Below are 27,185 nucleotides of genomic sequence, written 5' to 3' on the forward strand. Positions count from 1 at the left end.
CATCTATTTAAGGAAACATTCAGCAGCACTCACTATAACCTAACCATTTACATTCCCCGAGAGAACTGACATCTAGAAGTAAGTAAAGTCCACTCTGACCGACGGATGAATTTATAACCTGATTCTCAACACTAACAAGTGGAGTTTAGATTAAAAACAGATGACAAGTATAAAGGGCTCACACTTGTGTCAAATATATGTAAACTCACTGAAAACAATGTATATTTCCATGCTGCAGTGCTGATATAAGGTGTATAATACACTATCAGTCTGCCAGTAGTGTAGGCCACCTACTTCCCTTTCCTCACTCTCGTCTGAATTGGGCAGGGGCCTTGATGATGCGATTTCATGTGACTCACATTACACTTCACAGTGAATGGTGTCTTGGCCCTGCCCCCTCTGTGCAGACCATGGCATTACACAGCTAGGGCTTGGACAATATTATGCAAATTGAGTTGACTCACCATGCCCCACAGACTTGGACCTTCCCTCCTGGATCTCCCATACAGTAGGTGAGGTCCAAGTATAGCGGACATGGTGAGGCAATCTGTCTAAAAACTAGGCATCTAGGAGGATTATAACACATAAGTGACATTGATATATGTAAAATATAGTCTTATATTTGGTGAGTGGGGGGTCATGAATTATATTTGTAGAATAGTGATAACAAATTTGTCACATGACTCATTTGGAAAGTAGAGATATTTATTAAGGGGACACATGTCTGGATTAGGGTAGTAATTTGCTTTATTTCAAATGTAAACATGCGTATGATAAGGAGTAATGTAACACCTGCAGTGAAATAATAAAGGATGTTAAACGTTGCCTATGGCCAGCAGTACTCAGCTTGCAGGACTTTCTATAGTCATATTACTTTGATTCCATTACATGTTTCTTTTTCTATTTCTAATTTACTTGCTTATAATAATTTGAAACATGTATATATGTCCATTACATCTAATGGCCAAATTTTAAATAAGTAATTTTTTATTTAAATGCATCTATATTTTACTCTTGCCTTTCTCTATATTGAGGAACAGAGGAGGAACACAACTTATTTTTTAGCTTGCGCTGGGTAATATATGTATATGCTAAATTCAGGGGCATTTTAATAAATGAAGGGGCCCATGTACAAGTGTTTATGATGGCCCCATCTCCATCATTATAAATAATGCTGCACTATTAGAAATGAAAGTAGCCATTGCCACTACCATATTGATGACGTTTTCAGTATTGTCCAGAAGGGCGCGGTAAATAGTTAACACATTCACTTTAAAAGGTAAGAGACGGCCAGTATTGCAGGGACAGCTGCCATGGTAAGGAATGCTGTTGTGACTCCAGATTCTGTGGTCTTTGGTGTTCTCAGCTGTTTCCTGCTGGAGAATCACCACCAACTGCTGAAGTGGTTGGACTAAGTCTGGGACACCTGTCACTAAGCCAGGAAACCTACAACACCTGCCCCAGTGCAACAAGCAACAATCCCCCTACCATCTCCCCCATTGTCTGCACTGCTTACACCATCTGCCCCCTAGATATCAACAGACATGCCGGGAATCTGTCACCAGCACAGGATGAGTTAACATTACTGGCAAGTATAGCAGACATACATTATTACCTGTCTCCACCAACTGTTGAATTGTTACAAACAAAAAGCTAAATGCCAAGAACATGCACAGCAATATCCACACTGGAGACAGAGACACAAAAGCCTAAAAAGTATCCTGTAATTTACAATGTTCTAAAGACTGTGATAATATAATTGAGTTTAAAATGGATTTTGAAAGTACAAGTACTTCAGATAATCCGGTAACTGTGATTAATCAATTAAGTAAAATCCGTAGAGCATTAAGAAAAGCAAAAACTTCACTTACTGTCTTTGGTTCTCATGATGTCATAAATAAATGCTTGTAACTAGCAGTAGACTCTAGGGGGTAAATTTACTAAGATTCGAGTTTGGTCGAGATTGCAATCTCGGGTGAGTTTAGGCATGTTTTTAATCTCGCAAATTTACTAAATATAAACTCGGGTGAGTTTGGGAGAGATTTCTCTCTTTTCACTGTAAAACGCGGGTGAGATTGCAAACTCGACTAAACTCACCATCGGCCAAACTTGAAAGTACTTTCACTGAAAAAGATACAACTCAGGAATTTACTAGCAAACGAGATTACAATCTCGGGTGTAATTGTAGCAAACTCGCAGCTAAATTGAAGTTTCAAATAGACCACCTACTGAGCTGCGAGTTTGGCAGAAATATACACAGATCAGTGTGATTTGTGTATGTTTCTGCATGGAATCAGTATTGTAATGGTTAATTAAAAAGAGAAAAGAAAAAAACAACTATTTATTTTACAGTGGGGGTACGGGTGCCGGCCGTCTGCTGGAACTTGTAGTTCCACAAGTGCCAAAGGGCAGGCATGCTGGCACCTGTAGTTCCACTGTAAAATACAATAGTTTTTAACTATTTCCCCCATTATTACTCCTGTACCCACTGCTCCAGGGGTTTGGGGAAGAGCCCCTTGGCTTTAGTCTAAGCCTGGAGTGTCGGGAGAGGGGGGACCCCTTCTTTGGGGGGGTCTCCCCCTCCCCTGATATCCCCGGCTTGGGCTGACCGGCTTGGGGTGTGAATGCTTTGGCTGGGAAGACCCAGTGATAGGGTCCCCTGGCTGTGGCATTACACCTGGTTGGTTTGGGTCCAGTGCTGGTTTTAAATATAGGGGGACCCCTACGCATTTTTCCCCTCTATATTTAAAACCAGGACTGGCCCGTCAGCCAGGTGCTGGTTCCTAAATTACGGGGGAATCCTACACATTTTATTCCCCGTAAATTTAGGAACCAGGACTCGCTGAGCAGCCGGGGCTGGTTATGTTTTTCGGGGGGAACCCTACATAATTTGTTTTAAACATTTAACCCCTTTTTTACAGGTACAACACAAGCAGCCTTCACATATCTCACTGATATGTGCTGGCTGCTTGTTTGGGGGACTTTGACAGAGAGAAAACACTGCAATCTCTGGTGAATAATCTAATCTAAACTTAATAATCGGGGGAGATATCTTGATCTGCTTCACCATCAGAAAATACACTTTCAGCTAAACTCACTTCTTAAAAAATGTGCGAGTTTCAGGAGCCTCAAATCACTCGAGTTGCAGCGAGATATATCGAGTTTAAAAACTGCAAAACTCTACCAAACTCAATTCAATATATTTTATATGTATGTCGGGACATGTCTGAAAACTATAATAAATATATGCATTATTATATTTTATTTTAATAATGGGTTACTGAAGCACTTAAAAAATAAACTCATAAAACATGGGACTTGGAGTTGACCACCGAGGTGGGGGCCGCCGATTGGTTTAAAATATTTTGTTTGGCACATGCTTGCTCTCCTAGTGTTGGTGTTCGGGAGACCCAACATAAATTGATATCCCACTGGTATAGGTCTCCGGATGTCCTTTCAAAAATGGGATTAGGCGTGCCGAATAATGCTGGCGGTGCTCAAATGCCCCTGGCGACCCGTTTCACATATGGTGGCAATGCTCTCTCCTTCGCCCGTTTTGGTCAGAAGTCCTTAAACTTCCTGCAATTATAATTGGGGAACCGGTTCCATCTGATCAGTTTTTCTGGCTGTTACACCTATCCCCCGCCCCCATCTCGAGATATAAGAAGTCCCTGTTGTGCCATTTAAATAAAGCGGCTAAGTCAGTTATCCCGGTAAAGTGGCGTTCCTCCTCTCCTCCAACAGTAAAGGACTGGTTTGATAGAGTTGACCTCTCCATGGAGATGGAAGATATCTTGTCCTCTATAGAAGATTACTACTCAGCTTTTAGGGATACATGGTATCGTTGGCTAGATTTCAAGGACTCGACCACCTTTAAGAATATTATTGCAGCACATCCTTCCTAAGCCTCTTAACAGTTTGCAGCACCCACGGGGTTCATAACTTGACTGACCCTTAGATTTAATAGGGGGGAGCTGCTTCTCCTTTGTTTGCTTTTGTTGAGCCCGGAGCTGTACTTATTCTTATTTTTATTTATTTATAATTCTTTATTTATATTATTATCATATTTTATATTCATTTTGGTTTGTTTGTTTTTGTCTTTGTGTACTGTGTTTTAGTTTTGGGTTTTTTTGTGTTATATTTTATTTGTACGTAACTGGTGAACTGTATGTGATTTCTATGTTTGTGTCCTATTTTAAGCAAATTAATCAATAAAAACCAATTTGCACTAAAAATAAAATCATTTTTGTGTGTGACCCAGTAACAAATACAAAACCAAATATATGGAAGAAAGGTGACTGACATAAGAAGAATGTATACAATTTGGGCTGTTCTTCATTACCCAACACTTCTGTTGGATGTCACACGTAAGACAACAAATTAAAGAGTCAATCCTGCTGTTAATCACGTACAAAGCTCTGTCTGCAGAGAGGCACAGGTGACATTTTTTTATGAAGGAAAGCTACACAGGCGTTGAATCTGTCACTGCCCAATAATGACAGCTGTCAGCTGAGTCTGTGCTAAGCAGCTGGGTTATCTAGTTATTTTCTACTCTCCCTCTGAGGTGACACAGAGGAGGTCATTTACAGAGTGTGCTCAATGTGCTCTGCAAAACGGCTTGGTGCACCTGGATGTGAATCTGCTTAGCTTCAGCAAACCAGAAGCGCACTAAGGGAAGCAGATAATAATAATAATAATAATAATAGTATTAATTATCTCCGGTAGTAAAGAGTTACATCGAACTCCCCCCTTCTACCACTTTAATAGACCCATTTCCAAATAAACAAAATTTACTGCTAAAATACTATTTGTTTTAGCCTCACTTATGGCACAAATTAATCATGATAGCAATGTGTCTATGATGCTTTTTATTACATTGTTTGAAGGCCGCCTGGAAATGAAAAATGTTATATTGAGGCACAAAATGGTCCTATTCCCCCTCAGCTTATACAAAAGTCTTCTAATTCTCAAATGTAACCATCTTGCTTCACAATCCTGCTCACCGCGTTGGAAAGCTGGACATATTTGCACAAATTTAGGTACAAAGCGCATCCAGTCCTGAATTGTACTACACATCGGATGTTTTGTGCTTCAAAAATAACCGCAAAATACAAATAAAGTAAAATGGCTACAGTACAAACAGGAACATTTAGACTATGCATGGGCGCTGCTAGTGGGGAGGGGTAGGGCGGCCATGGTGGGATCAGCCAGCTGAAGTAAGGATAAAATGAAAGGGTAATGATCAATCACCACCGTTCAAGCTTTATTTAATATTATAATCAATATTATTATTCATTTAAATATTTGAAGGTGTTTATTTTTCCTTACAATGATATGTTTAATTAAAGATTTTCTACTAATTCACTTATCCATTCATTATTTAATCAAATCACAGCACAGTACATATCCTTTAAGAACAATCACGGAGGGGAGGGAAGGGGGGGAACCAATCTGAGTCTTTGCCTTGGCAGACAGAGAGCCTAGCTTCACCCCAGAGACTATGAATATAGTATGAATACAGTTATAGAAATATTAGTGTCTTGTTTCAGATCATGTTGCTTTTTTGTTAGGATGATACAGTATTAATATTACATATTATCTTATACTTACACCCTCTCCAAACAGATAACCCTTATTCCTATTAGAGCTGTTATGTGTACATTTTTATCTCCAAGTGCGACAATGCATAACCATTTAAATGGTGAGTGACAGAAATAAATAAAATAGCTATAAGTCAGGCTGGAATCATCTGGTGAAAATCAAATGGAAAAGTTATGCCTTTCAGTATCCCATAGGAAAACTGGGAAGCAACAATGGATGATAGGATAAGAGCGTTTCATGTTAATGATTCCTGGAAAAACTATGGGGGCTTTCCTGAATAGAACACAGTCCATCAACGTGTTGACATAACTTGCATTTAGCAAGGCAGAAGTTTAGCTCCTGCAGCTCCTCTACCATTTTTAAAGACTGTATCATGTTTCTGTTTTCAGTATTTACTTATAGTCCTACTTAATATGATGTCATTTAGTTTAGATTTCTGTGTTTTATATATATATATATATATATATATACATAATATATATATATATATATATATATATATGGCAGACTCTACACCCTTTATGCCTTAATAGTTAGAAGTTGTCTTTAGTTGTATATCTCAGAGCATAAATTTACCACTATGCATATACAGTAGTTCATGCATTGTATAGTGTCTTCATATCTCTAAATTGTGGCCAGAATACTTGTACTAAGGTCCTTTTAGAGCCTGGCTTTCTCGTACTCTCTCTCTCTGCTATGTGCTGTGTCACTGGCAGATACTTTTCCTGTCCCCAATGGAAGCCTTGTATGTAAGAGGCCAGGAGGCCAGTAACAGCTGTGTCCCAGGATGCCAGAGTAGAAGGAAGGATTCGTGCCAAGAGCAGTCCATTAAAGCTTTCTCTGCTATGCAGGGGAGCAATGTGCACCTTAACACCTCTTTTCTCTTTGTTAAAGTGTATTTATTAACACTGCCTATATATAATGTATGGAAGAAGAGGAATCAAGAAGTGGTGCTACTTTCCATCATACAAAGGGCCTCGGTACTAAAAGCTAAAATAACATTTTATAACCATATGTGGTTTGTCAGAACTTTTCAGAAGGGTACTCCCATAACTGAGATGGAATATGTACAAATATTATAGCTTGGCACACTGAAAATAAATGTATCACCTTTATTAAAAATATATGAGACATCTGACACTGCTCTATTAGAATCTATATTTTATCTAATTGTAACAGCAGAACAACCAAGATAATAACTTCCACTCATTATAATAACTGCAAATACTCAGTAAAATATAGTTTTCTGTAGCATACGTCTTGTGAAACATCACTAGGAAAAAATAGTTTCAACATAATAAAAATTATATATTATCCCTTTAACTATGATACACTCTTCAACAACTAATAAACTGCAGGGCTATTCTCTGGTTTAAATGAATGTGCCCATTCCAGCTTGGAACAATGAACTTGATCATTCAATTATATTCATATTTTGCCAAGTAAGACATATGTTGCTCATAATATCTGTAATTAAAATCTGCTTCATCACACAAACCAAAAGCATTGAATTACTTAATATGATGCTCTAAAGGGCGGTTATCTGTCCTCGTGTCAGAGCTGTAACATAACATGCACAGTATTAGGAGGGCATATATTATCAATACTAACATGTTTATATGACTCGTCTCATCAGTCTGTTTACAACCATGGCCAAAAGTTTTGAGAATGACACAAGTCAAAAGTAGACCTTTTTGTCAGAAGTTACTATGGTATACTGAAATAAAATTACAAGCATTTCATAAGTGTCAAAGGCTTTTATTGACAATTACATTAAGTTTATGCAAAGAGTCAATATTGGTCAATATAGTCAATATAGTGTTGACTCTTCTTTTTCAAGACCTCTGCAATCTGCCCTGGCATTCTGTCAATCAACTTCTGGGCCACATACTGACTGATGGTCGCCCATTCTTGCCTAATCAATGCTTGGAGTTTGTCAGAATTTGTGGGTTTGTGTTTGTCCACCTGCCTCTTGAGGATTGACTACAAGTTCTCAATGGCATTAAGGTCTGGGAAGTTTCTTGGCCATGGACCCAAAATTTCGATGTTTTGTTCCCTGAGCCACTTAGTTATCACTTTTGCCTTATGGCAAGGTGCTCCATCATGCTGGAAAAGGCATTGTTTGTCACCAAAATGTTCTTGGATGGTTGGGAGAAGTTGCTCTATGAGGATGTTTTGGTGCCATTCTTTATTCATAGCTGTGTTCTCAGGCACAATTGTGAGTGAGCCCACTCCCTAGGCTGAGAAGCAACCCCACACATGAATGGTCTCAGGATGCTTTACTGTTAGCATGACACAGGACTGATGGTAGCGCTCAACTTTCCTTCTTCGGACAAGCGTTTTCCCAGATGCCACAATCAATCGGAAAAGGGATTCACGCTGTGGCAAAAGACGAATAGTATGCACCTCTCAATCAGGCCCTGTATCTCTTACAGACAACTTAAGCAATTACACCAGCACTTGTGGCTAAATACAGTATTCCTGACTGTGCATGTGAGTACAAATCTAGCACTGATTTATGTAACAATTTATCCCCACGCCAAACTGATGTTTACTTAAAAATACCCGCTACATGCAGTGCATCTATACTACTCGGTGTATTGGTGACATGCACAGTATAGAATATTACCATAATAAATACTGGCCATACTTATCCAAAAAATATTTGCACTCATTTTATTAATAAAACCACTCAAATTTAATTCACAGAGAATAACCAGGGGCGCTGAGAGGGGGGGAGCGGGTACTGTTTACCCGGGCCCGGGCTTCCTGAGGGGCCTGGGGTGGCCCCGTGTCCAGCGCCGCTTCCCCCTCCCTTCTCTCTCACAGCAGCCCTGCACACCGTGTGTGCTGAGCTGCAGTGGGAGACTGCTCGTGGCTGCTGAGCAGCAGCCACAGCAGTCTCCTATGCCTGCGGGGGGGAAGCAATCACACTGATTGAGCCCCCCATGGCTTTGCGCCGGGCTGAGGGGCCCCCCTCCCCGGTGCTGCAACAGTGTTTATTTTCTTGGTTGAGGGGGCATGGCAACGCCTCCCGCGATTAGGCCATGCCCCCTCTGTACCTGGGCCCGCCAGGGCTCTCTACGGCCCTGAGAATAACACTATAAAATGAATAACTTTAAAAATAAAGGGACATTGGATACACCAGCTTGCCTTGTGATATGAAGTGGTATAAGTTATTTTTAGTTTCCCTTTTAATACATAGACCCCATGTGTTTATTTTAATCTTTACTGATACAGTATATTTACTGCATGATAAACTGACTTCTTAGTATCTGAAATATCAATTCTTCTATGCGAGTTCTTACAGAAATTTCTATTTTTAATAGATTGCCATCTGTTGTGGAAGTTGTATTGGCACCCATTCTTTGTGTATGTTTTCTGAGTATAAATAACCTTATTTCTATACGTGTTGTACAGAAATATAGAATTGTGAATATAAATAGTGAGGGTATGCATTTATCTGTCAGCAGATACACACACTTTGATGTGGCTACAGGGACAGATTGACAAACCCGGACAGGTTCATCAATATTTTGTGGTACTCTATATTAGCAAAGCAAGATATGAAATGCCTAAAATGGTTGAAAATAACACTATTACCATCAGTTACTAAACAGATCATGAATGTTTCCGCTGACCGAGCTGAGTTACATACAATGTAACTACACTGCACAAAGTTCCTCAGACAGATATTTATTTTGTTGAGCAGGCAAGCCATTTTCTACCAAACAGCCTATATATCCATATGTGTCATGAAACTAGCAATCCTGATCAGCATCCAATCGCAACCAATTAAATTTTCATTGGGGTGCTGGAAAGCACGGATAACACATGCTTGGCATTGTTATATGCAGGCTTTTATTAAAGCAGTTTTCAATAGAAATCTTTTCCAATAATGATGTTCAGTAGAGGCTCATATGGTAACTGTAGAGCAGCATGTGCAGGAAAATGACGTTTCCTGTGGCCTTACTGCTTGGTGCAAAGAGGGTAGTGCTTGGGATGCTCCAGTGTGTATGGTGGCTGCATCACCCTAGAGAAGTATGATCTGTATGACAACAAGGTGTACCTAGTGTGTACTAGCCTAGGATATGTGATATCTCCCATACTGTATATCATTTAGTGCATGGCTTTTCCTCTAGCTGCAGTGCACTAACCTCCCTACCAATTTCCTTTTCTTACTCTCTTGTATGTAATTTATTACAAACATGTAAACGTGCCATACATTACTGGGGCTCTATAAATAAATACTGCATACAAAACAGTGTTTGCCTTAGAAAAATGCCCCAGAGGAGTACAGAGCACATGTTCCCTTCTACAGAGTGAATACTGAGCACAGGAATGTACTGTTTGTGAAAAGGCCAGTTGGGTCCATATCAACCTTCCCCCCCTCCTTGCCTTGTTTATATACACTGGAAGATAAGGAGCACTTAACCTACCAAGTCGACATTGCATTCATTGTATTCCACCTGGCTTTAGTCAGTATTTGTTACTTCAGAAGTTTTAAAACAAGCCATATATAAACTTCCTGTTTATAAAAAGTAATTGTATTTTGTTTTGTTGTTTACATTTGCTCAATTTAACAGTAAATACATCTTGCTAAGCAATGGATACAACAGTTTTATACTGTAAATAACTGAACATTTATTATAAAATAAAGCAAACACAATACAAATATATATATAAATAACATAATAAGTTTATATATTTATGCCAAAATGTTGTGGCAGCAAATCACAATAGTGGTTTTCCGGGAAGCTTTGCTACATCTGTGTTTGAATAATACCCGTACATTTACAGCTGCGATAATTACCATGGTAGGGTCTGGTGACTGGAAACAACATTGCTGGATGGTGTCAATGCCATCAAAATTTATTGATCATGACAAAGCTATAAGAAATGTATGATATATTTATAATATTTCACACATGTACTAGGGATGGGCAGTCTCAGGCGCACAGACTGCCAGCTCATTCATAGAGAGGTATTACAGGGGCCAGGAATCCCCTAGAGACCAAAAATACTTTGTGAACATTTACAACACAGAAAAAGCTCTTACACTTGCTAACTTAAAGGATGTCCCATCCCTATAGAAAATGTAGTGCTTGCCCTTGATCTGGCTGAGGATCTTGGGATACGGCATATAATATCACAGCCACACAGAAACATCTGTGCAGTAACATAAATGCTTGTGGGCTAGAAATTCCAACATATCAAGTAGTGATCTGGCTCTGGCTACAATTTGTCGCTCTATAATGGCCAGTGCCAAGGGGGGTTGCAATCACATCGTAAGAAGGTGCCAGGCAAACAACATACTTAGCAACACACAAATGTAAAAGCGCAAAATGAGATATCTATTTCTGACATTGCTCTTCCACTCTGTATATGGCATCTCAACAAGTTTGTGTATATTGATTAAGGACTCAGTTATTTATAAGATATAAAATGTTTCTATATATCTACAACCATTCTACTTTTGAAGGTCACATTATTTGTATTTTTAAATATTTGAAGCAATTGTTATGACACTTTCCAAGCATACCCAGGTCACAAATGTCACAAATGCTTTGCTGTGAAATAGAGATGGATGTCATAACTATTCATCAACAAAATAAAAAGTCCGCACATTCTATTGTAGATATCTACAGAATGTTCTTAACCCCAGTTGCATACTGCATATTCCCACCACGGCCCTAACTGTGTGGAGTTTGTATATTCTCCCTGTGCTTGCGTGGGTTTCCTCCGGGTGCTCTGGTTTCCTCCCACACTCCAAATATATACTGCTAGGTTAATTGGGTCCCAACAAAAACGAAACCCTAGTGTGTGTGTGTATGTGAGCATATGGTAGGGCATATAGATTGTAAGCTCCACTGGGGCAGGGACTGATGTGAATGGACAAATATTCTCTGTAAAGCGCTGCGTAATATGTGTGCGATATATAAATAACTGGTAATAAATAAGTAAATAATACTGTGTGCAACAGACAATTTCACACAAGTGAAGGCACCATCATGTCCTTTAGCAAAAAAATCTGTTTCAAACATTGTGATGCCGCCCATAACCGTACTTACATATCCGCATACACTGGCAGATGACAGGCCAAAAATAGGCTGAGCAGCAGTCATGAGCTATCGTCTACTTAAGAAAATGCCATTGTGTACTGATGGTAAGTTTCACAAAGGCTATATGGATTCTAAACGCAACAAACTCTGTTCAAATTTTTAACAATGACTGTCACAGTAATTACAGAGTTTTCTTTTATAATTTGTATGTTTTCATCTGAGGCTACAATCATCTTCCAATGAAATAAGTATGTAAATCCTTACAAAAATATGTGTTAAACTATTATTAGTATCACTGTTGTATAAACAATTTGCAGATGGGTTTTATTTTAAATGAAAAGGACTTATTCTATTTTTTTTCTGTTGGATTTGATATGTACAGGAGCATAAGCCAGGTTTATAGAAGCTTTTGTCCCGCTGTCCTGCCAATTTTGTGTTCTCAGCATAGTGGCAGCATACCCTGCTCTGTGTCACCCACACCTGTCACACACAGTCATGTCTTATCTGCTCTCTCCCAATGAGTACAGAGACATCAAGTTGGTTAATTGATAGATAACTTTTGCTAATACAAGTTTCTTTTATGCAGAAAGCTTAAACTTTTTTAAATTAATTCAAAATAATAACAGCAATGTTTAAAGTATATGCAATTTAGATATAAAAAATAAAATAATTAGCAGTTATTGCTACTTTGCGGAAAAAAAATTTTTTTTAGCATTTTGTTTTGGAAAATGTTTTCTTTTGTGGTCATTAATGAACTTGTGAATGTCACTATTTAACATTGGAAGCTACCCTCTCTCATCAGGGATGTTAATCTAAACCTTATATACGAGGTTCATGGGCATCTGGACTAAGTAAAGTTGATCCTGTATAGAGGGTGTGCACATGACACAGGAACTTGGTAGCTCTACTGTTATACATTCCCCATTACCTGGCTGCATACCTATGCTGGCAGAGGGGGAGCTGTAGGGTGTGTAGAAAAGAAATCCAAGTGGGTGGAATTTAAGGAATCCCCCAGCAACTGGTGTTGTTGAATAAGTAACACACATGGTGTCTTCTGCCCATCCTAGAGTGGACCTCAGCAGGGGGGGAATGTAATGGTAATATTATTTTTTCCTGTGCAGGGACGTTTGGCCTTGGTGCAAATGGCCCAGGTAATAAGTGTTAAGCACAGTGCCCTGGGTTATTGTTACTTATCTGTTAAAAAAGTTTGTTGGGATTTCCCACCCATTTTAGAAAACCAATTACTTGCCTTCATCTGGCTGAGGATCCCAGAATACATTATATAATATCAGAGCAGCACAGAAATATCTGGTCAGTAACATAAAGGCGTGGGGGCTGTCAGAAACCCTGCCCTATTGCAAGGCTTGATAAATATGCAGATGATGATTTAGAACCAATGTACTAGCACTTGATGATGTCACAGGATATTTCTCAGTAGTACACTGAGCATGCATCTGCTTAGGCATGGGCTGTATACTCCCATACAGTAAATACTCATGAATAATCATATGTGCCCAAAAGCTAGCTTACCGTGCAGATAAAAATGTGGCTATAGAAGAAACTATACAGCTATAAACCACATAAGTGCAAACATATGTTTCGTTTTGTATTGTCTCTTCGGATATACTGTAGCTGTAATGTGCAGATGGGTGTAGGTGATAGGTTTGCTTTAATCAGGCTCATAAGAAATCGTCCTCCTGCAAAGCTAAATTATAAATGTACTGTTTAGTGTTAAATTGCAGGATCCAGGGCCGTCCCTTTATATAGCAGATTGAGGATGCTCTGTGATTGATTAAAGTAGCAATACAAACGTCTTTTACACTGTATGGTATCCACATGTGCTATATCATATGCCTCAGCTGCAGAATAATGATGGCTGTATTGCCAGAATTCACATTTCATTAATTGTTTTTTTAACCACTGAATTCCAAAATATCTATCTATCTATCTATCTATCTATCTATCTATCTATCTATCTATCTATGATGCAAACGGGGAAGCCGGCTTCCTGACTGCTTTATCCCGGCGAGGGTTAAATGACAGGCGTCTATATCTACCGGCGCCCGGCATCCCGATCGAAGGGCTGCCAGGCGCCACGAGCGGACAGCTGCCGGGGGGGGGGAGGGTTAGGTTTAGGGCACCCGGGGGGGACTAGGCACCCCCCCGGGGGACTTAGGTTTAGGTAGCGGGGCAGGGGGGGTTAGGGTTAGGCACTTAGAGGGGGGTTAGGTTTAGGCACTTGGGGGGGGAGGTTAGGGTAGGGCACCCCTAAGGAGGGTTAGGGGGTTAGGTAAGGTTAGTTTTTACTTACCTATGGACTATCGGGATTTCCAGCGCTGTCGGGCTTCCACTGCCGGGAACTCTGCTTCTGTCGGCCTGCCGCTGCCGGATTTCAAACTGTCGGCCAACTGTCTGTCTCATATCTATCTATCTCATATCTATCTATCTATCTATCTCATATCTATCTATGTCATATCTATCTATCTATCTATCTATCTATCTATCTATCTATCTATCTATCGGGATGTAGTTATGAGACCCAACACTACAATCCTGGCAGGGGATTTAACATAGGCATCAAAATACTGATGCAGGGACTCCGACAGGACGCCGGACCGATCGTCCAGCGCCGGAGGTAAGTAGCGATGTAGCCGGGGATGGGGGGGTTAGGTTTAGGGACCCCTGGGGGGACTTAGGGTTAGGCACCCCCCCAGGGAGAGTTAGGCTAGGGGAAGGGGGGTTAGGTTTAGACACTAGGGGGGAGGTGAGGGACCCCCCCGGGAGGGTTAGGTTTAGGGTGCGGGGAGGGGGGATTAGGTTTAGGCACTAACTGGGGGAGGTTAGGGTTAGGCATTAGGAGGGGAGGTTATGGTTAGGCACCCCTAAAGTAGGGTTAGGATTAGGGGGGAGAAGGGAGGGTTAGATTACTTACCTCCGCTGTCGGGAATTCCTCCACCTTGGGAAACCACTGTCGGGATTTGAGCCGGTGGCTACACAGCCGTCGGCATTTCAATCCCATTCCCTATCTATCTATGTCGTATCATCTATGTCATATCTATCTATCTATGTCATATCTATCTATCTATGTCAGTAGTTCCCAAACAATCACGGCACCCTAGAGTATCAGCACTGTTTTCACGGCACCCCTAATCCAAAAGATTGTTATTGACAAATTCTGAAAAAATATAGTAAAGTAGTAAATTGTGCTGAGCTGACATCCTTAGGCTCAGTTATGTGGTGGTGGACAGGTTTGCACTTCTGTTTGTTCACATATTTACATTACATTGACCATAAATAACTTGACTTGGTGCTGGACCAACAACCTGAGGCACCCCTGCAAGTGTCCCGAGGCACCCCAGGGTGCCATGGCGCACAGTTTGGGAACCACTGATCTATGTCATATCTATGGATCTATCTATATATCTATCTATCTATCTATCTATCTATGTCATATCTATCTATCTATCTATCTATCTATCTATCTATATGTCTGTCTGTCTGTCTATCTATCTCATATCTATCTATCTATCTATCTATCTATCTATGTCATATCTATCTAGCATATTAATCGGATGTAAAACGGATCGGAAGCTGATCGTGTAGGGTATGGGCCCTTTTAGGATACCAACACCTGCCTAACCCTAACCCCAATACTCAGAGCCGTAACTAGACTTTTTGGTGCCCTGTGCCAGAAAGAGCATTGGTGCCCCCTTCATTTTTCAAAGGGACATAATGCACCCAAAAAAAGCCCATGGCTTCATGGGGATGGGCCAGGGATGAGATAGGAGAGGCCAGGAGATGCTGGGGATGAAATAAGAGGAAGCTACAAGCAAGAATGATAATAATCAGAAATTTGTCAGGCCCAAACAGCGCCCCCTGACCTGTGATGCCCTGTGCGATGGCACCGGCCGCACTACCCTAGCTACGGCCCTGCCAATACTTACCATCTGGATGCCTGTGGTTGGGATGCTGGTGCCGGGATTCTGACTGGTGTTGGAATTCTGGCATTCTGAGTCACGGCATCCCGACCACCAGGATCTCAACTACATCCCATCTATCTATCTATCTATCTATCTATCTATCTATCTATCTATCTATGAGGAGGGGCCCATGTGTAGACTCCATGTGGGCCACCTACGCTCTACTGGAGAAGTACACTGCGGCACTGTGCCAGAGTCTACTGCGCATGCGCAGGTCTCCAGGAAATTGGACAAAAGTGATTTCGGCAAAGCCAACGGGGGACTCTGGAAAGGTGTAATGTATGGGTGCAGGGTGTGTAATGTGGGCCCCCCTGGACCCAATATAGACACGCCACTGAATCACCGACTGCATGTTTCTGGTACCGCTGTTGTGTTTGTGATACCAAATGACTTGCCTCAACCACAAAATTGGGATAAAATTGCAGAAATGTCACTAATAACCAAACCAATAGCCGAGCACAATTACTTTCAGCTTGCAACTTTCCAGTTCTCTAGGAACTCAAGATTACACATGAGTAAAACATTCTAGCTATGTGGTTTTATATACTGCCTATGGAAGAAATGTTATGAACCACTGATCCTGGTCTATATCATGCAAAAAGCACATTTTAATTATAAGGGTATATTTACTAAAGTGCTGTTTTTAGAAGTGGAGATGTTGCCCATAGCAACCAATCAGATTCTAGCTATTATCTTTTAGAAGGCGCTAGATAAATGTTAAGTAGAATCTGATTGGCTGCTAGTGTATAAATTAACCATAGCAGAATCTTACAGCAAGTTAGAGCCTCCTTATATTGTATATGCTTGGTATAGGATGTTAAGATTAAGGCCCTCATTCAGAGCCGTACGCTCTGAGCAGAGCGCACGCTCTGAATGAGGGCCGCCCTCCATAATTATGGAGCGTCCTCCCGGACGCTCGTATAGCTGTGGGTCACCACCCACAGCCTATACGAGCGTGCAGTTTGATGGCCGTGATGGTCGTGACCATCGCGACCATCGCCACTGCGGGCCGGAGCCTGCGGTTGAGTTTTTCAACCGCAAGGCCCGGAGTGATTTTGGCTCTATCAGAGCCAAAATCACTCCCACTGACATCACTAGTGATGTCAGTGGGCCAGCTTCTGACGGTAGGCGTTCCCTTGGGAACGCCCCCGTCAGGGAGGCACGCCCCCGGCACGCCCACCAAAGGGGGCGTGCTGTCAATCAACATCGACAGCACGCCCCCTTTGATCAGACACATCGAGCGAAGGAAAGTCCTTCGCTCGTCGCGTCTGGCGCATGCGCACGTCGGAGCTCCCGCCGTCGTGCGCATGCTCAGTGCAGACCATCGACCCACTTGCGAGCGGACAGCCGCTCGCGAGTGGGTCTGAATCAGGGCCAAAGCACAGTGATTATACAGAATCTAATATCAGTCCTTTGAAAGCAGTTGTAGCATGGAGCAGCAAAGCTGGCGTCCAGAGGACTGCCCAGTGCTGCCTGCTCTTCAGTAAAACCAAATAAAAGAAAACATAAAATAAAGCTTGGGCTGGACAAACTGAATTGCCTCAGGCTGTGGGCGGGGTATAGGGGGGAAGGACCAGAGAGCATCCCGACACAGAAAAGCTATAACTGTTGGTGTCCAGTCCTCCTAACCACCACCTATACTCCATTGTCTCCCCTGTGGAGCCCTATGGACCCTGAAGAAGAAAGGTATTTTTTGGATGACAGTGTGTCTTTATGTCTTCTGGCATTAATGTGTTTGAAAAACTTTATAAAACAAGCTTAGGACAAGGGCAGACCATAAAAGTTGGAGTAAAACGTCCCCTTGAATACAGCTGGAGTAGATTGTGCAATTCTGTACTGTAAACAATAAGCAACTAACTTTCTGCACTGATAAATGCCTCAGGTAATTGTGATCCATTTATACTGTCAAGTCAGCAAGTATATAGTTTAGCAGCTCTGTGTTCACATCAAACAACCCAATGATGCTAAGAAAATCAAATAGATGATATTTAGTTAATTCCTAGTCTAATTGGGCAATTGAATAGAAAACGCAGAACTGCCAAGTACTGAAAATGCTCATATTGTATCGATTTGAAAGTTTGTATTTATGAATGCAAGATAACATAAATTAATAACAATCCTAGGTTTGTACAGCAACCCAGAAGTCACTTTCACCCTACTGCACAAGTGGTGTATTGTAGCTTGCTCCACCAACTGCAGACATGCTACTGGGCGGTACTGGGTTGTAACCATGCTTCTGCAATTCATCAAAAATGGTCACTTCAGATATAGCTAGAATAGCTGCAACATGCCCTCAAAGCAACCACATCTATTAAAAAGATAACAGCAAACTTGATAGTTGCTTCTATTAAAAAAAACATACATCTAAGTATCAAAAGCATTTTAAGGTTTTAATTAAATAAACACAAATAATATCTACAATATTCTGTCAAGCAACTTAGTAGTAGTGCTCATTACATATCCACAGATCTAAGCCAATTCACACTCTGATAATAGTATGTTCCTACAGTATGTTTCCCACATATTATACAAATGCAGTACTTTGGGCTGGCTGGTTGGCTTTATGAAAAAAAATGAAAAACAAGAACACCTGTATTGATAAGAACACAGTGACAATCTACCCTTGGTCCTCAGTATTTTGTGGTACAGTAACTAATTTTAACATATGGATTTTAAGGCATCCTTAAAGAGTAACAACCATTTTAAGAATGTTTGTGTCCTCTAATGACAGTATAGGTCTATCATCTATTTTGGAAAAGAAAATACAGTCTGCAAAGATAACACTGAGAAATACCTAATATTGGCATAATATAACTAATTAGGATCTAAATTGTCTCTCGTATTCCATATCTCACACAGTGGGTTGGGTATTGGATGGTGTTGTTTGAGACACCGCCAGGATGCTAACTACATGTTATGATCCGCGGCAGGGAATCATCTTGGTGGCAGGTCACAGCCGTATTAGGCGACTGAGATGCTGCATCATGTTTTGATTCCAGTTCCGGCTGATGCAGGCAGTGGAAACTCTGTCTTTGTCTGTATGCAGCTCATTGCTACATTCCTGCCTGTCAGTTTGTGTGCAGAGTTCAGCTGCATACTATCCTGTGATTAGGGAGGCTTTCTGCAGGGATTGCGCTGATTGGTTTCTGCTTCTGATAAATTACAGCCAGTCCTACACATCCTGCCGGTAATATTGTCTGAGTATGTGTTTGTCCCTGTGCTCAAAAGCCCAAGTTTTAGCCGGTCTCACCTTGTTCTGCAGTTCCTGCATTCAGTTCCTGAATCTGTTGTCCTGATTCAGAAGACATTCGTGGTTATCCTGCTGTTGTTTCACCTGCTCACGGCCTTGCTGTTGGTACCACTCGAAGCAGCGAATTCTGTAGCCGAGGCCTACCTCTACGCTGCCTGTCCACACCACAGCCTAGTCTAAGCAGCATCAGTCAGTGTTCAGTCGCTTCAAGCCAGGATGGTGTTCAACCTCGCTGCCTCCAGCATGTATTCTAAGCCGCTCCTGTGATCGTCTGTCGGCCATACCTAAGTCGGAGGCTTTTCGCACCTCTGCGCTCAAGGCCGCCCTGTGTTGTTTTTGTCGCACCTCGGCCCTCAAGGCCGCACCGTGTTGTTTTTGTCGCACCTCGGCCCTCAAGGCCACAACTCAAACCTGAGTCTGTTAGTTCAGCCAGTGGCCCTGCCACATTATAGTGCATTCCTGTTGTACCACAGTCTGTGGCAAAGGACGCATCACCATCCTAGGACCAGTAGAATAATCGCATCATTGTCTTCAGTCATTCTGCAACCTGTGGTCTGGTCACTCCAAACCAATGATCAAGCAGACAGACTGCGGCTCAGCCGCATCGGATATCTTGTCTGTCTTGTCCTGTCTAGTCTGTAAACCCTGCAGTACTACAGTCCAAGTCACTCCTGCTCCACAGCTTGAATTAGTTGTCTAGCCGCTTCATGCCTGGCGGCCCAGCTGCACCATAGTCCCAAGACGTACCTGAGATCTACATAATTTGCCGCTACTTGTGTACCTTGTCCACTACTCCTGTGCAAGTACCATCTGCCTGCCGCCTCACTCCAGCTAGTCGTAGTAGTGTGGGGACTGCCACTTCTCAGATCTGCCTTGTTTCCGGTCAGTAGTCCTACGGTCTCTCGTCGGTTGTGTAAGTCTCTACTGCTGGAGGCTTAAATCCAGGCGGCCACCTAAGTACCAGTGTGAATATCAATCACTAAAGGAACAATGGGTGGCTGTTAGTGGTGGAAGATCCTCTCATTTGCTCTAAAGGCCTTACACAATTTGCGAGAACCGCAACTCTACATCCCCGCACAGTACTGGAACAGCTGTAACTGAATATGGGGGAGATGTACTAAGCTCTGGAAAGTGATACATTGGAGAGTGATAAAGTACCAGCCACTCAGCTTCTAACTGTCATGTTACAGGCTGTGTTTGATAAATTAGTTTTTTAGGGGCTGATTCGTTGATAGGTTATCACTTTCCAATGTATCACTTTCCTGAGCTTAGTACATCTGCAAGTACGTGTTTCTAACTTTTTTTTAAAATGTGTTTACAATGAATACACTAAAAATAATATGTGATAATTTAATTTTCTCCAGTGGCAGGTACTGATATCTGCATCAGTATCCCAGGTACACTTACCACTTTAATCATAGGTAGGTACAGTACCCTCTGGTTCTATTGCTGTTGATGAAATACAAATCCATGCATTTCATACCCACATACAATCATTTATATGAAGCTTAAGTAACATGTTTCAGTTGTCATGGAAGCACATGATCATCTCTGGTTGATATGTGAATACTGGGACATATAGTACTACAGCAGCTAGAAAATCACAGGCTGCTTAATTAATTTGGAGATAAGTAGACATGTGAATGCTGGGACATGTAGTACCACAGCAGCTAGAAAGCCACAAGTTGCCTAATCAATTTCAGTTATAAGTATAACCAGGGTGCTGAGGAGTATTGAAATCATTACATTAGAATTTCCATTCCTCCACTCACTTAACATAACTTAAATGAATGCCTTTGGGTATTTACATTGTGTTTTTGAATACCATGGATATAATCCTAAACAGTGTTATATCTATAGCAGATATAGGCAACCAGATGTTGAATAATACGTAAGAATTACGTTATTTAACTGTAACAGTAATATAATTGTCTAAATAGAATCCATTAATGACCAAATTATGATAACATAATCTTCACATACCAGCTACCTATACTTGACGTGCAGTTAATCAGTCGTAAAGAAGCTCACGTACACCTGCTAACTGTTTCTTTTACCAGAAAATGGCTTTGTGTATTAGCAGTATAAGATTATTATAATGCTGGTTTCTAAACAATGATGTCACCTGAAGACACCCAAAATATCATTCAATTGCTTCACATTTTAAAGCGAATTACATCACACTGAGTCCTGTTTCTGTAATGATTCATTTTTAAATATATGCTTTTTTGCTTAATTCCCATGTATACAACTAACTATGTTTATCAGGTCAGCCAGGTAAAACAGATATTCTATGTTACTGTACTGTGTAAAAGCTGCAAAAGAAGAATTAACTTTAGTTTATACTTGTCTCACAGTGTAACATTAACACTAATAAACAGTGAGTTGGGAAAGTCCCTCCGCAGTGACTGTGTGCTAAGTGTGTAAGAGACAGTGGCGGCTCCAGAGGTGGGGCTGCAGACCAGTCCAAAATTCAAATAGGGAAGCCACACCAACTGCCACCCCAAATGCTGCCAACATCACCGGCCAGGACTCTTTGGCAGTTGGTGTGACTCCCCTATTTGAATTTTGGACTGTCATACACTTAACACACAGTCACTGCGGGAGGACTCTTTGAACTCCCTGTACATAAAAATGCCCAAATCGCATCAGAAATCAATACTCTAGTAGCCACATACAGAATGATTGTAGGGATATGCCAGTACTTCCACCAAACTGTCCAGAGAGAGCTCTATCTGTACAACCTAAACAATCCCAGATCAATCAAATTGTGTCCAGGTATGTTAGAAAAGCCAGGTGGATCTGGCTACATATAGGGTCATCGCCAAACCACAGCTCCATAAATGTGGCAAATGACTCGCTTCAAATTGGATTGAGCCCAAAGAGTTAAATATCTGTCACTATGAGGTTGATTCAATTAGAAGCGAGTTGGCTCGCCCTATGAGTAAGTGTGGCCATATGCTGCACTTATGGTAGCTCCGAACTCACAGATTTTTGTTAATAGTCCTATAGGGCTGCGGACTAAAATCCGTGCCTCCGGGCGAGATGTGGGCGAGTTGATGTGCTGTTGCTGGTGTTTCCACCCCGTTGCGACGGCAATTTGCCCCAGCTCGCTCCTAATTGAACCGGACCTAAATGTAACTTTGTTAACTTGAAAATCTATTGTATTCTGTTACCAGCTATTTTAAGCCAATGAATATGTCTGGTGAGCATAGGATGAAATTCCTCCTCTATCCATCAAAGTGTATATTGGGACTATGTGCCCTCTATTGGTATCAATTTTTCTTTGCTATAGATCAACATAGCATGAAATCACTCAAAGCGCACAGTTAGCATTAAAAAGAAAACTGCTTTAAAGTATAACATTTCTTAATCTAGAAGTTTAAGGGAATAAATTAGATAACACAGTATAATATGTAATAGTTTATGATTCCTGAGATAAATGTATATGAAAGTACTGAACATGACATTTCCAGATTTTAATGTGATGCTGTCACTTTAATTGTAACCTACATTCGACCTACATTCAGCAATCTCATCTATGCCTATTAGATGCTGTCATAAGGGATTCACAACACACAATACGTATAGACTATTTATATACACTTACTATAAGTACTGACTTTCCCTCTTCCCTATGATAACTGTGATATTACAGGTAACAGGCCTAGTACCAACATATTGGATCATGTGTAGAACCTTAAAACGTTCTCTTCCATTACAGAAAACTCACAACATGAGAATGTAAGATCTATATAATGAAGGGTATTTAGAGCAAACTTGGGGAAAAACTTTTAATGCAGATGCTGACTGCTACCAGTTTCACAATAATATCAGCTTATACTGGAAGCTGCCTTGCAATGTATTCCACTATATGCCACTAAGGACCAAATACTGATTACACTATATATTATATTAATACTACCAACTGCCCTTATAGTTCCTCTCAGAGACAATCTGTGTTTGAGCCTAAACAATTATCATACAAACTTTTTATTACAAGAACAGTAATAACTGTTCAACTGTGCTGCAAGTAACTTAACAATGGGTCATGTAACTACACTCCACTTCTTCCTAGGAGCTACTACTATAGTATTTACATTGTTTGATTGTTTTAGTAACTGTGGCATTAGGCATTGTCATTTAGCAGTGTGTTAGTAAAAATAACGTTTGTTAGTAAAAACGCATGTCAGTAAATGATGACAAGTGTGTACCTATAGACACCAGCTTAATGTGTTCTCTGTCCAGGAATTCTAGCGCCACAGACACATTCTCCAGCTTCATCTGCCTGAAGTTTGGCCTGGAGTGGTACTTTCTGTACATCTTCTTCTGACTCAGCACCTCTAGCAGGGCTATGAGCTTCAGCCCATCGCTCAGGTCCTTCTGCAGGTCTCCAATGCGCTTGTTCATACATTTGAGATGCTCATTGCACCACCTGGTGAAGGTGTTCTGCTGGATCTTCTTCCAGGGGGCATCTTCAGCCAGGTCCTTCTCTGTAGCTGGCATCTCGTCTGCCTCCTCTCCTTGGTACAATTGCTGTTGTTCGTAGTAATCGTTAGTGCTCATGATGACTTTGGCTTTGGAGCTTTCTGCTTTTTATATCGGGATCAGCAAGTGAAAAAAAGGGTGGAGAAAAAAGGGTGTAAGGACGGCTGGATACAAAACCCACACTGTGAAATCGAGTTCAAGCTGCTGAAACAGACCTCAACAATCAGATTAGTTCCCTTATTATTCGTCCTCTTGTTGGAAACAGTGAGATGTTTCTTGGCAAGTCCTGGTTAACCCTTTCAGCAGCAGCTTTCCCACTCCCTGAGTGCTGGGACAGAGAGCAGGGAGGGGTGTGAGAGTTATCACAGTGTAATCCGCTTCCACCTTTCTACTTCTTCCTGTCTTCTGTTTCCTTTCAGTCAGAGTCCTCTCTTTGTGGGGAGCAGAGGTGCACAGGATAAATGCAGCAGGACAAGGCTGTGATAAAGATGTTGTTATAAGAGAAAAGTCAGGAGAAAAATATAATGATGTAGCAGAAATTCTGACCCAGTAGAAGTAGAGATGTCCCAGCAAACAGGAAGAGAGAGAAGGGAGAGACAGCTGAGAGCAGAGGGCTTTAGCAACTTGTTTGAAAGTGTGGAGACCAGGATGGAGTTGGTTTTAAAGAAAACAGATCCCCCCCTCCCTCTTTGGTCTCCACTCAATATCCCTCCCCCCAAACGTCAGAGCCATGGACTCCCAGGAATGCCTTAGCCATGACCATATACAACTAAGATGAGTATTTTCTAATCCCCAGTAGGATAATGAGCAGTTGCTGTATTGGGTGCTATGGATAGCAGGGCCTAGGATTGGTTTAGATTGACCATGTGCCAACTGCTTGTAGCATCACTGTATTTTTAGACACCCCATGTCAGGGATGTCTGTCTGTGAGGGGACAGGGAGAGGGGGCAGAGGGAAGAGGATCTTACAACACAAGTTAACAAAAGCAGCAGATGTAATGCAAGTGAGACTACCACCAACCCCAAATTACTCAGCTCCCAAAAGCATAGTACCTATATAAGCAATATATGTCATTGCAATACATGAGGTGTAAGAGATTCATAACTAGCAAAAGTCAGCAGGTCTATAAAAGTTTTGGAAACTTTATAAAAAGTTGTAATAGGTTACACTTTTCATTAGAAAGATTTGACATTAGTTTATACAGTATTGGTGTAAAATGCTTCCCCGGAGTTTACTATGTCATTTAGAAAAAGAGAGTTTGCGGAGACAGCTGACAATGGAATTTGTGTTGTTATAACCTGTGGAGGTTTATTTTCTTACATGCAGAGTAGCCTGATATTGACGTCTTTATTACACAAAAGAATTTGTGTTCTGATGTCTGTTTTAATAAAATGCAGCAGAATATAAAAGCAAATAGCTCTCAGCTGGAATAAATAAGGAACATGACTCCAGGCTGGGGCTCCCCTTGTCTGGATTACCCTGTGGAACTGACACATTGTTTTGTTCCTATACAAATCCATCTGTCATTCAAGTAAAAAAAAAAAAACATCTCTGATTGCTCTGGATCTGAGCAGTGTGTGTGTCATCCTTTCAGTCACTGGTTGGGTCTTCCACCTATTTCCATCATGTTCTTTTTAGTAACACTTCTCCAATTAGAAACGCAAGTCATATATATATATAGTGCAGCTGGGGTACTATTGCTGACTTCATTTAGTGGGAGGGTTAAAGGTCTGTAACTCACAACATAATTTTTACAATATAGTGTGCTGGCTGCTGGCAGGGAATAGATTAATGTAGGTCAGCATCATACATAAACTGTCTGGGAATGCTCATTAACCGTGCCCAACATAATGGGGGAATTTCCTTTGGGCATTCACTTGGGATTTCCTTTAACCATTTTAACTTAGGATTTCTCTTAGCATCTGATGATACATACTGTATGTTGCATACTTGCCAGCATTTGAAAACTATTTCTTTAGTAATTCTAGACTTTTGAATCATGACTCAGATCATTAGAAAATTAACAGTAATGCCAAAATTTTAGCTGAGCCAGCTCCTTTTAAAGTTAGATAGTCTAGGTCAGGGCTTGACAAATCCCAGGGGCCAGGTCACCATGGCTACCAGATTTTGCTGCCTGGCTACCAGATTTTGCAGTGAGGGAGGAAGCAGATCCTCATCAGCCCCCCACGGAGATTCGTGCCTATAGCAGGGCCGCAACTAGGGGGGGGCTGAGAGGTCATGTGTGCCGGGCGCCATCCTCCAGCAGCACCGGCCACACACTTCTCTTTGCCGGAGGTCTGCAGATAGAGACCTCCGGCAGTGGTGCGCGCCGGACAGTGGACAGTGAAAATCGGCGGAAGATCCCGCCCTCCCTCCTCCCCTCGGAAGTTAGGGTAAGAGCTCAGGGGGGGGGGGGGTGGGGGCGGAGAGGGAGTGAGAGGGGCAGCAGTGCTGCACAGGGCGCACTGCCGTCTAGCTACGACGCTGCCTATAGTCATTTCATGCACAGGAGTGCTTGTGCTGAGTGTCTTCTGCGGTGACTGCTGTGTCTGTGTCCGTCCTGGCCTGTGCCGACTCCTCCTGTCCATCCCATCCTGCGCTGACTCCTCCTGTCCTGCTCTGATCCCTGCTGTCTGTCTCAGTCTACGCTGATCCTCCTGTACATCCCGGCTCTCTACTGTTGCCTATCTCTGGCTGCATAAAGCTCCCCAGTAATAGGGTCTATGCGTGGCCAGGCATTGCGGAACGGGTTCAGAGGGATAGTGGTGTGACCACGAGGGGAGGGGGGTTCTTTTGAACTTTCTGGCACCATTGTTTTATATGAAATGTGGTCTGTTATTACTGGAGGGTGGGGGGTAGAGCAGGGGAGCTGTGCAGAGCAGTGAGGGGGGGCCTCTGTTACTATATCCATTCAACTGCGACTATTTTGTGGACTAGTATAGTGTGTATAACAGTTGCATAAGACAGTGCTCCTCACTCACTCCTGTAATATTTTTTGGGGATGCAGTGATCTGGCTCCTACAATTTCATCTTGGCTCCTATATTTTAGAAAAATTTGTCAAGGCCTGGTCTAGGACAACAAGTACCCAATCAGACAAAACAACCATGCAGAGTAGTGATGTGAGTCACTTGTCAATCGTGCAACATATTATACCACTTTTACACCAGAGCAAAAGCCTGGATTTTTGCTCTGTCTACCCGGGTCGCAGCTCAGTGTAAAAGGGTCCATGAAAAATAACCCGGGTCAAGTGACCCAGCAATCCAATCCAGGTAGCTACCAGGGTCGAACCCAGGATGGACCTGGGTAATGGTGCAGTGTAAACGTCGCAACTCGGGTTATCCGACCTGGGTCATGCCTAAAATTAGCTGATTGGTGGTTGTGGAGCAGTCATCTCCCACTTTTTATGACCTCACAAGTTTAGCAGGGCAGACCCAGATTCAGTGTGAATGGGGCTGACCTGAGAATAACCCAGATCGATGGTGCTGTGTAAACGGTGTCTGAACTGGGTTGGAACCATGTCTGAAAACCCATGTCGGGCCCAGGTTTCTGGTGGAAAAGAGGTATTAAACACATATATAATACAATTAACTTATGTAGTATACTGGATAAAAATACAAACTGAGAATTGCATCTAACAACGAAACAGGACCTGAATCAGAGGTGGACGCCATGACGATGTTTGCAAGGTTGCGTAATTTTGCTTTGTACTGCGCACGCGTATGAGATGCACTGCACATGTGCCTGGGTTGATCGCCAATGCTGGCAGTTGCAGTGAGAATCTAGAGTGAGTCACAGTCAATGAG

At 41.8% G+C, this 27,185-nt stretch overlaps 1 protein-coding gene across 4 annotated transcripts in view; it reads right to left on the bottom strand.

Annotated features, from left to right (window-relative positions):
• The window catches only part of FLNC (filamin C), a 70,119-nt gene extending 46,089 nt beyond the window's left edge, over window positions 1-24,030 (bottom strand). For 3 of the 4 annotated variants that reach the window (XM_088468663.1, XM_088468659.1, XM_088468662.1), the window contains exon 1: window positions 23,108-24,030. In XM_088468663.1, coding sequence (XP_088324789.1) covers window positions 23,108-23,459 — 352 coding nt within the window. In that variant the 5' untranslated portion in view covers window positions 23,460-24,030. The remainder of the gene's footprint in view (window positions 1-23,107) is intronic. The other variant, XM_088468660.1, reaches the window with a different exon arrangement.
• Window positions 24,031-27,185: the final 3,155 nt, after the last annotated feature.

Source organism: Taudactylus pleione, unplaced genomic scaffold (genome assembly GCF_031769625.1).
Source record: "Taudactylus pleione unplaced genomic scaffold, aTauple2 ptg000086l, whole genome shotgun sequence".
Lineage (NCBI taxonomy): Eukaryota > Metazoa > Chordata > Amphibia > Anura > Myobatrachidae > Taudactylus > Taudactylus pleione.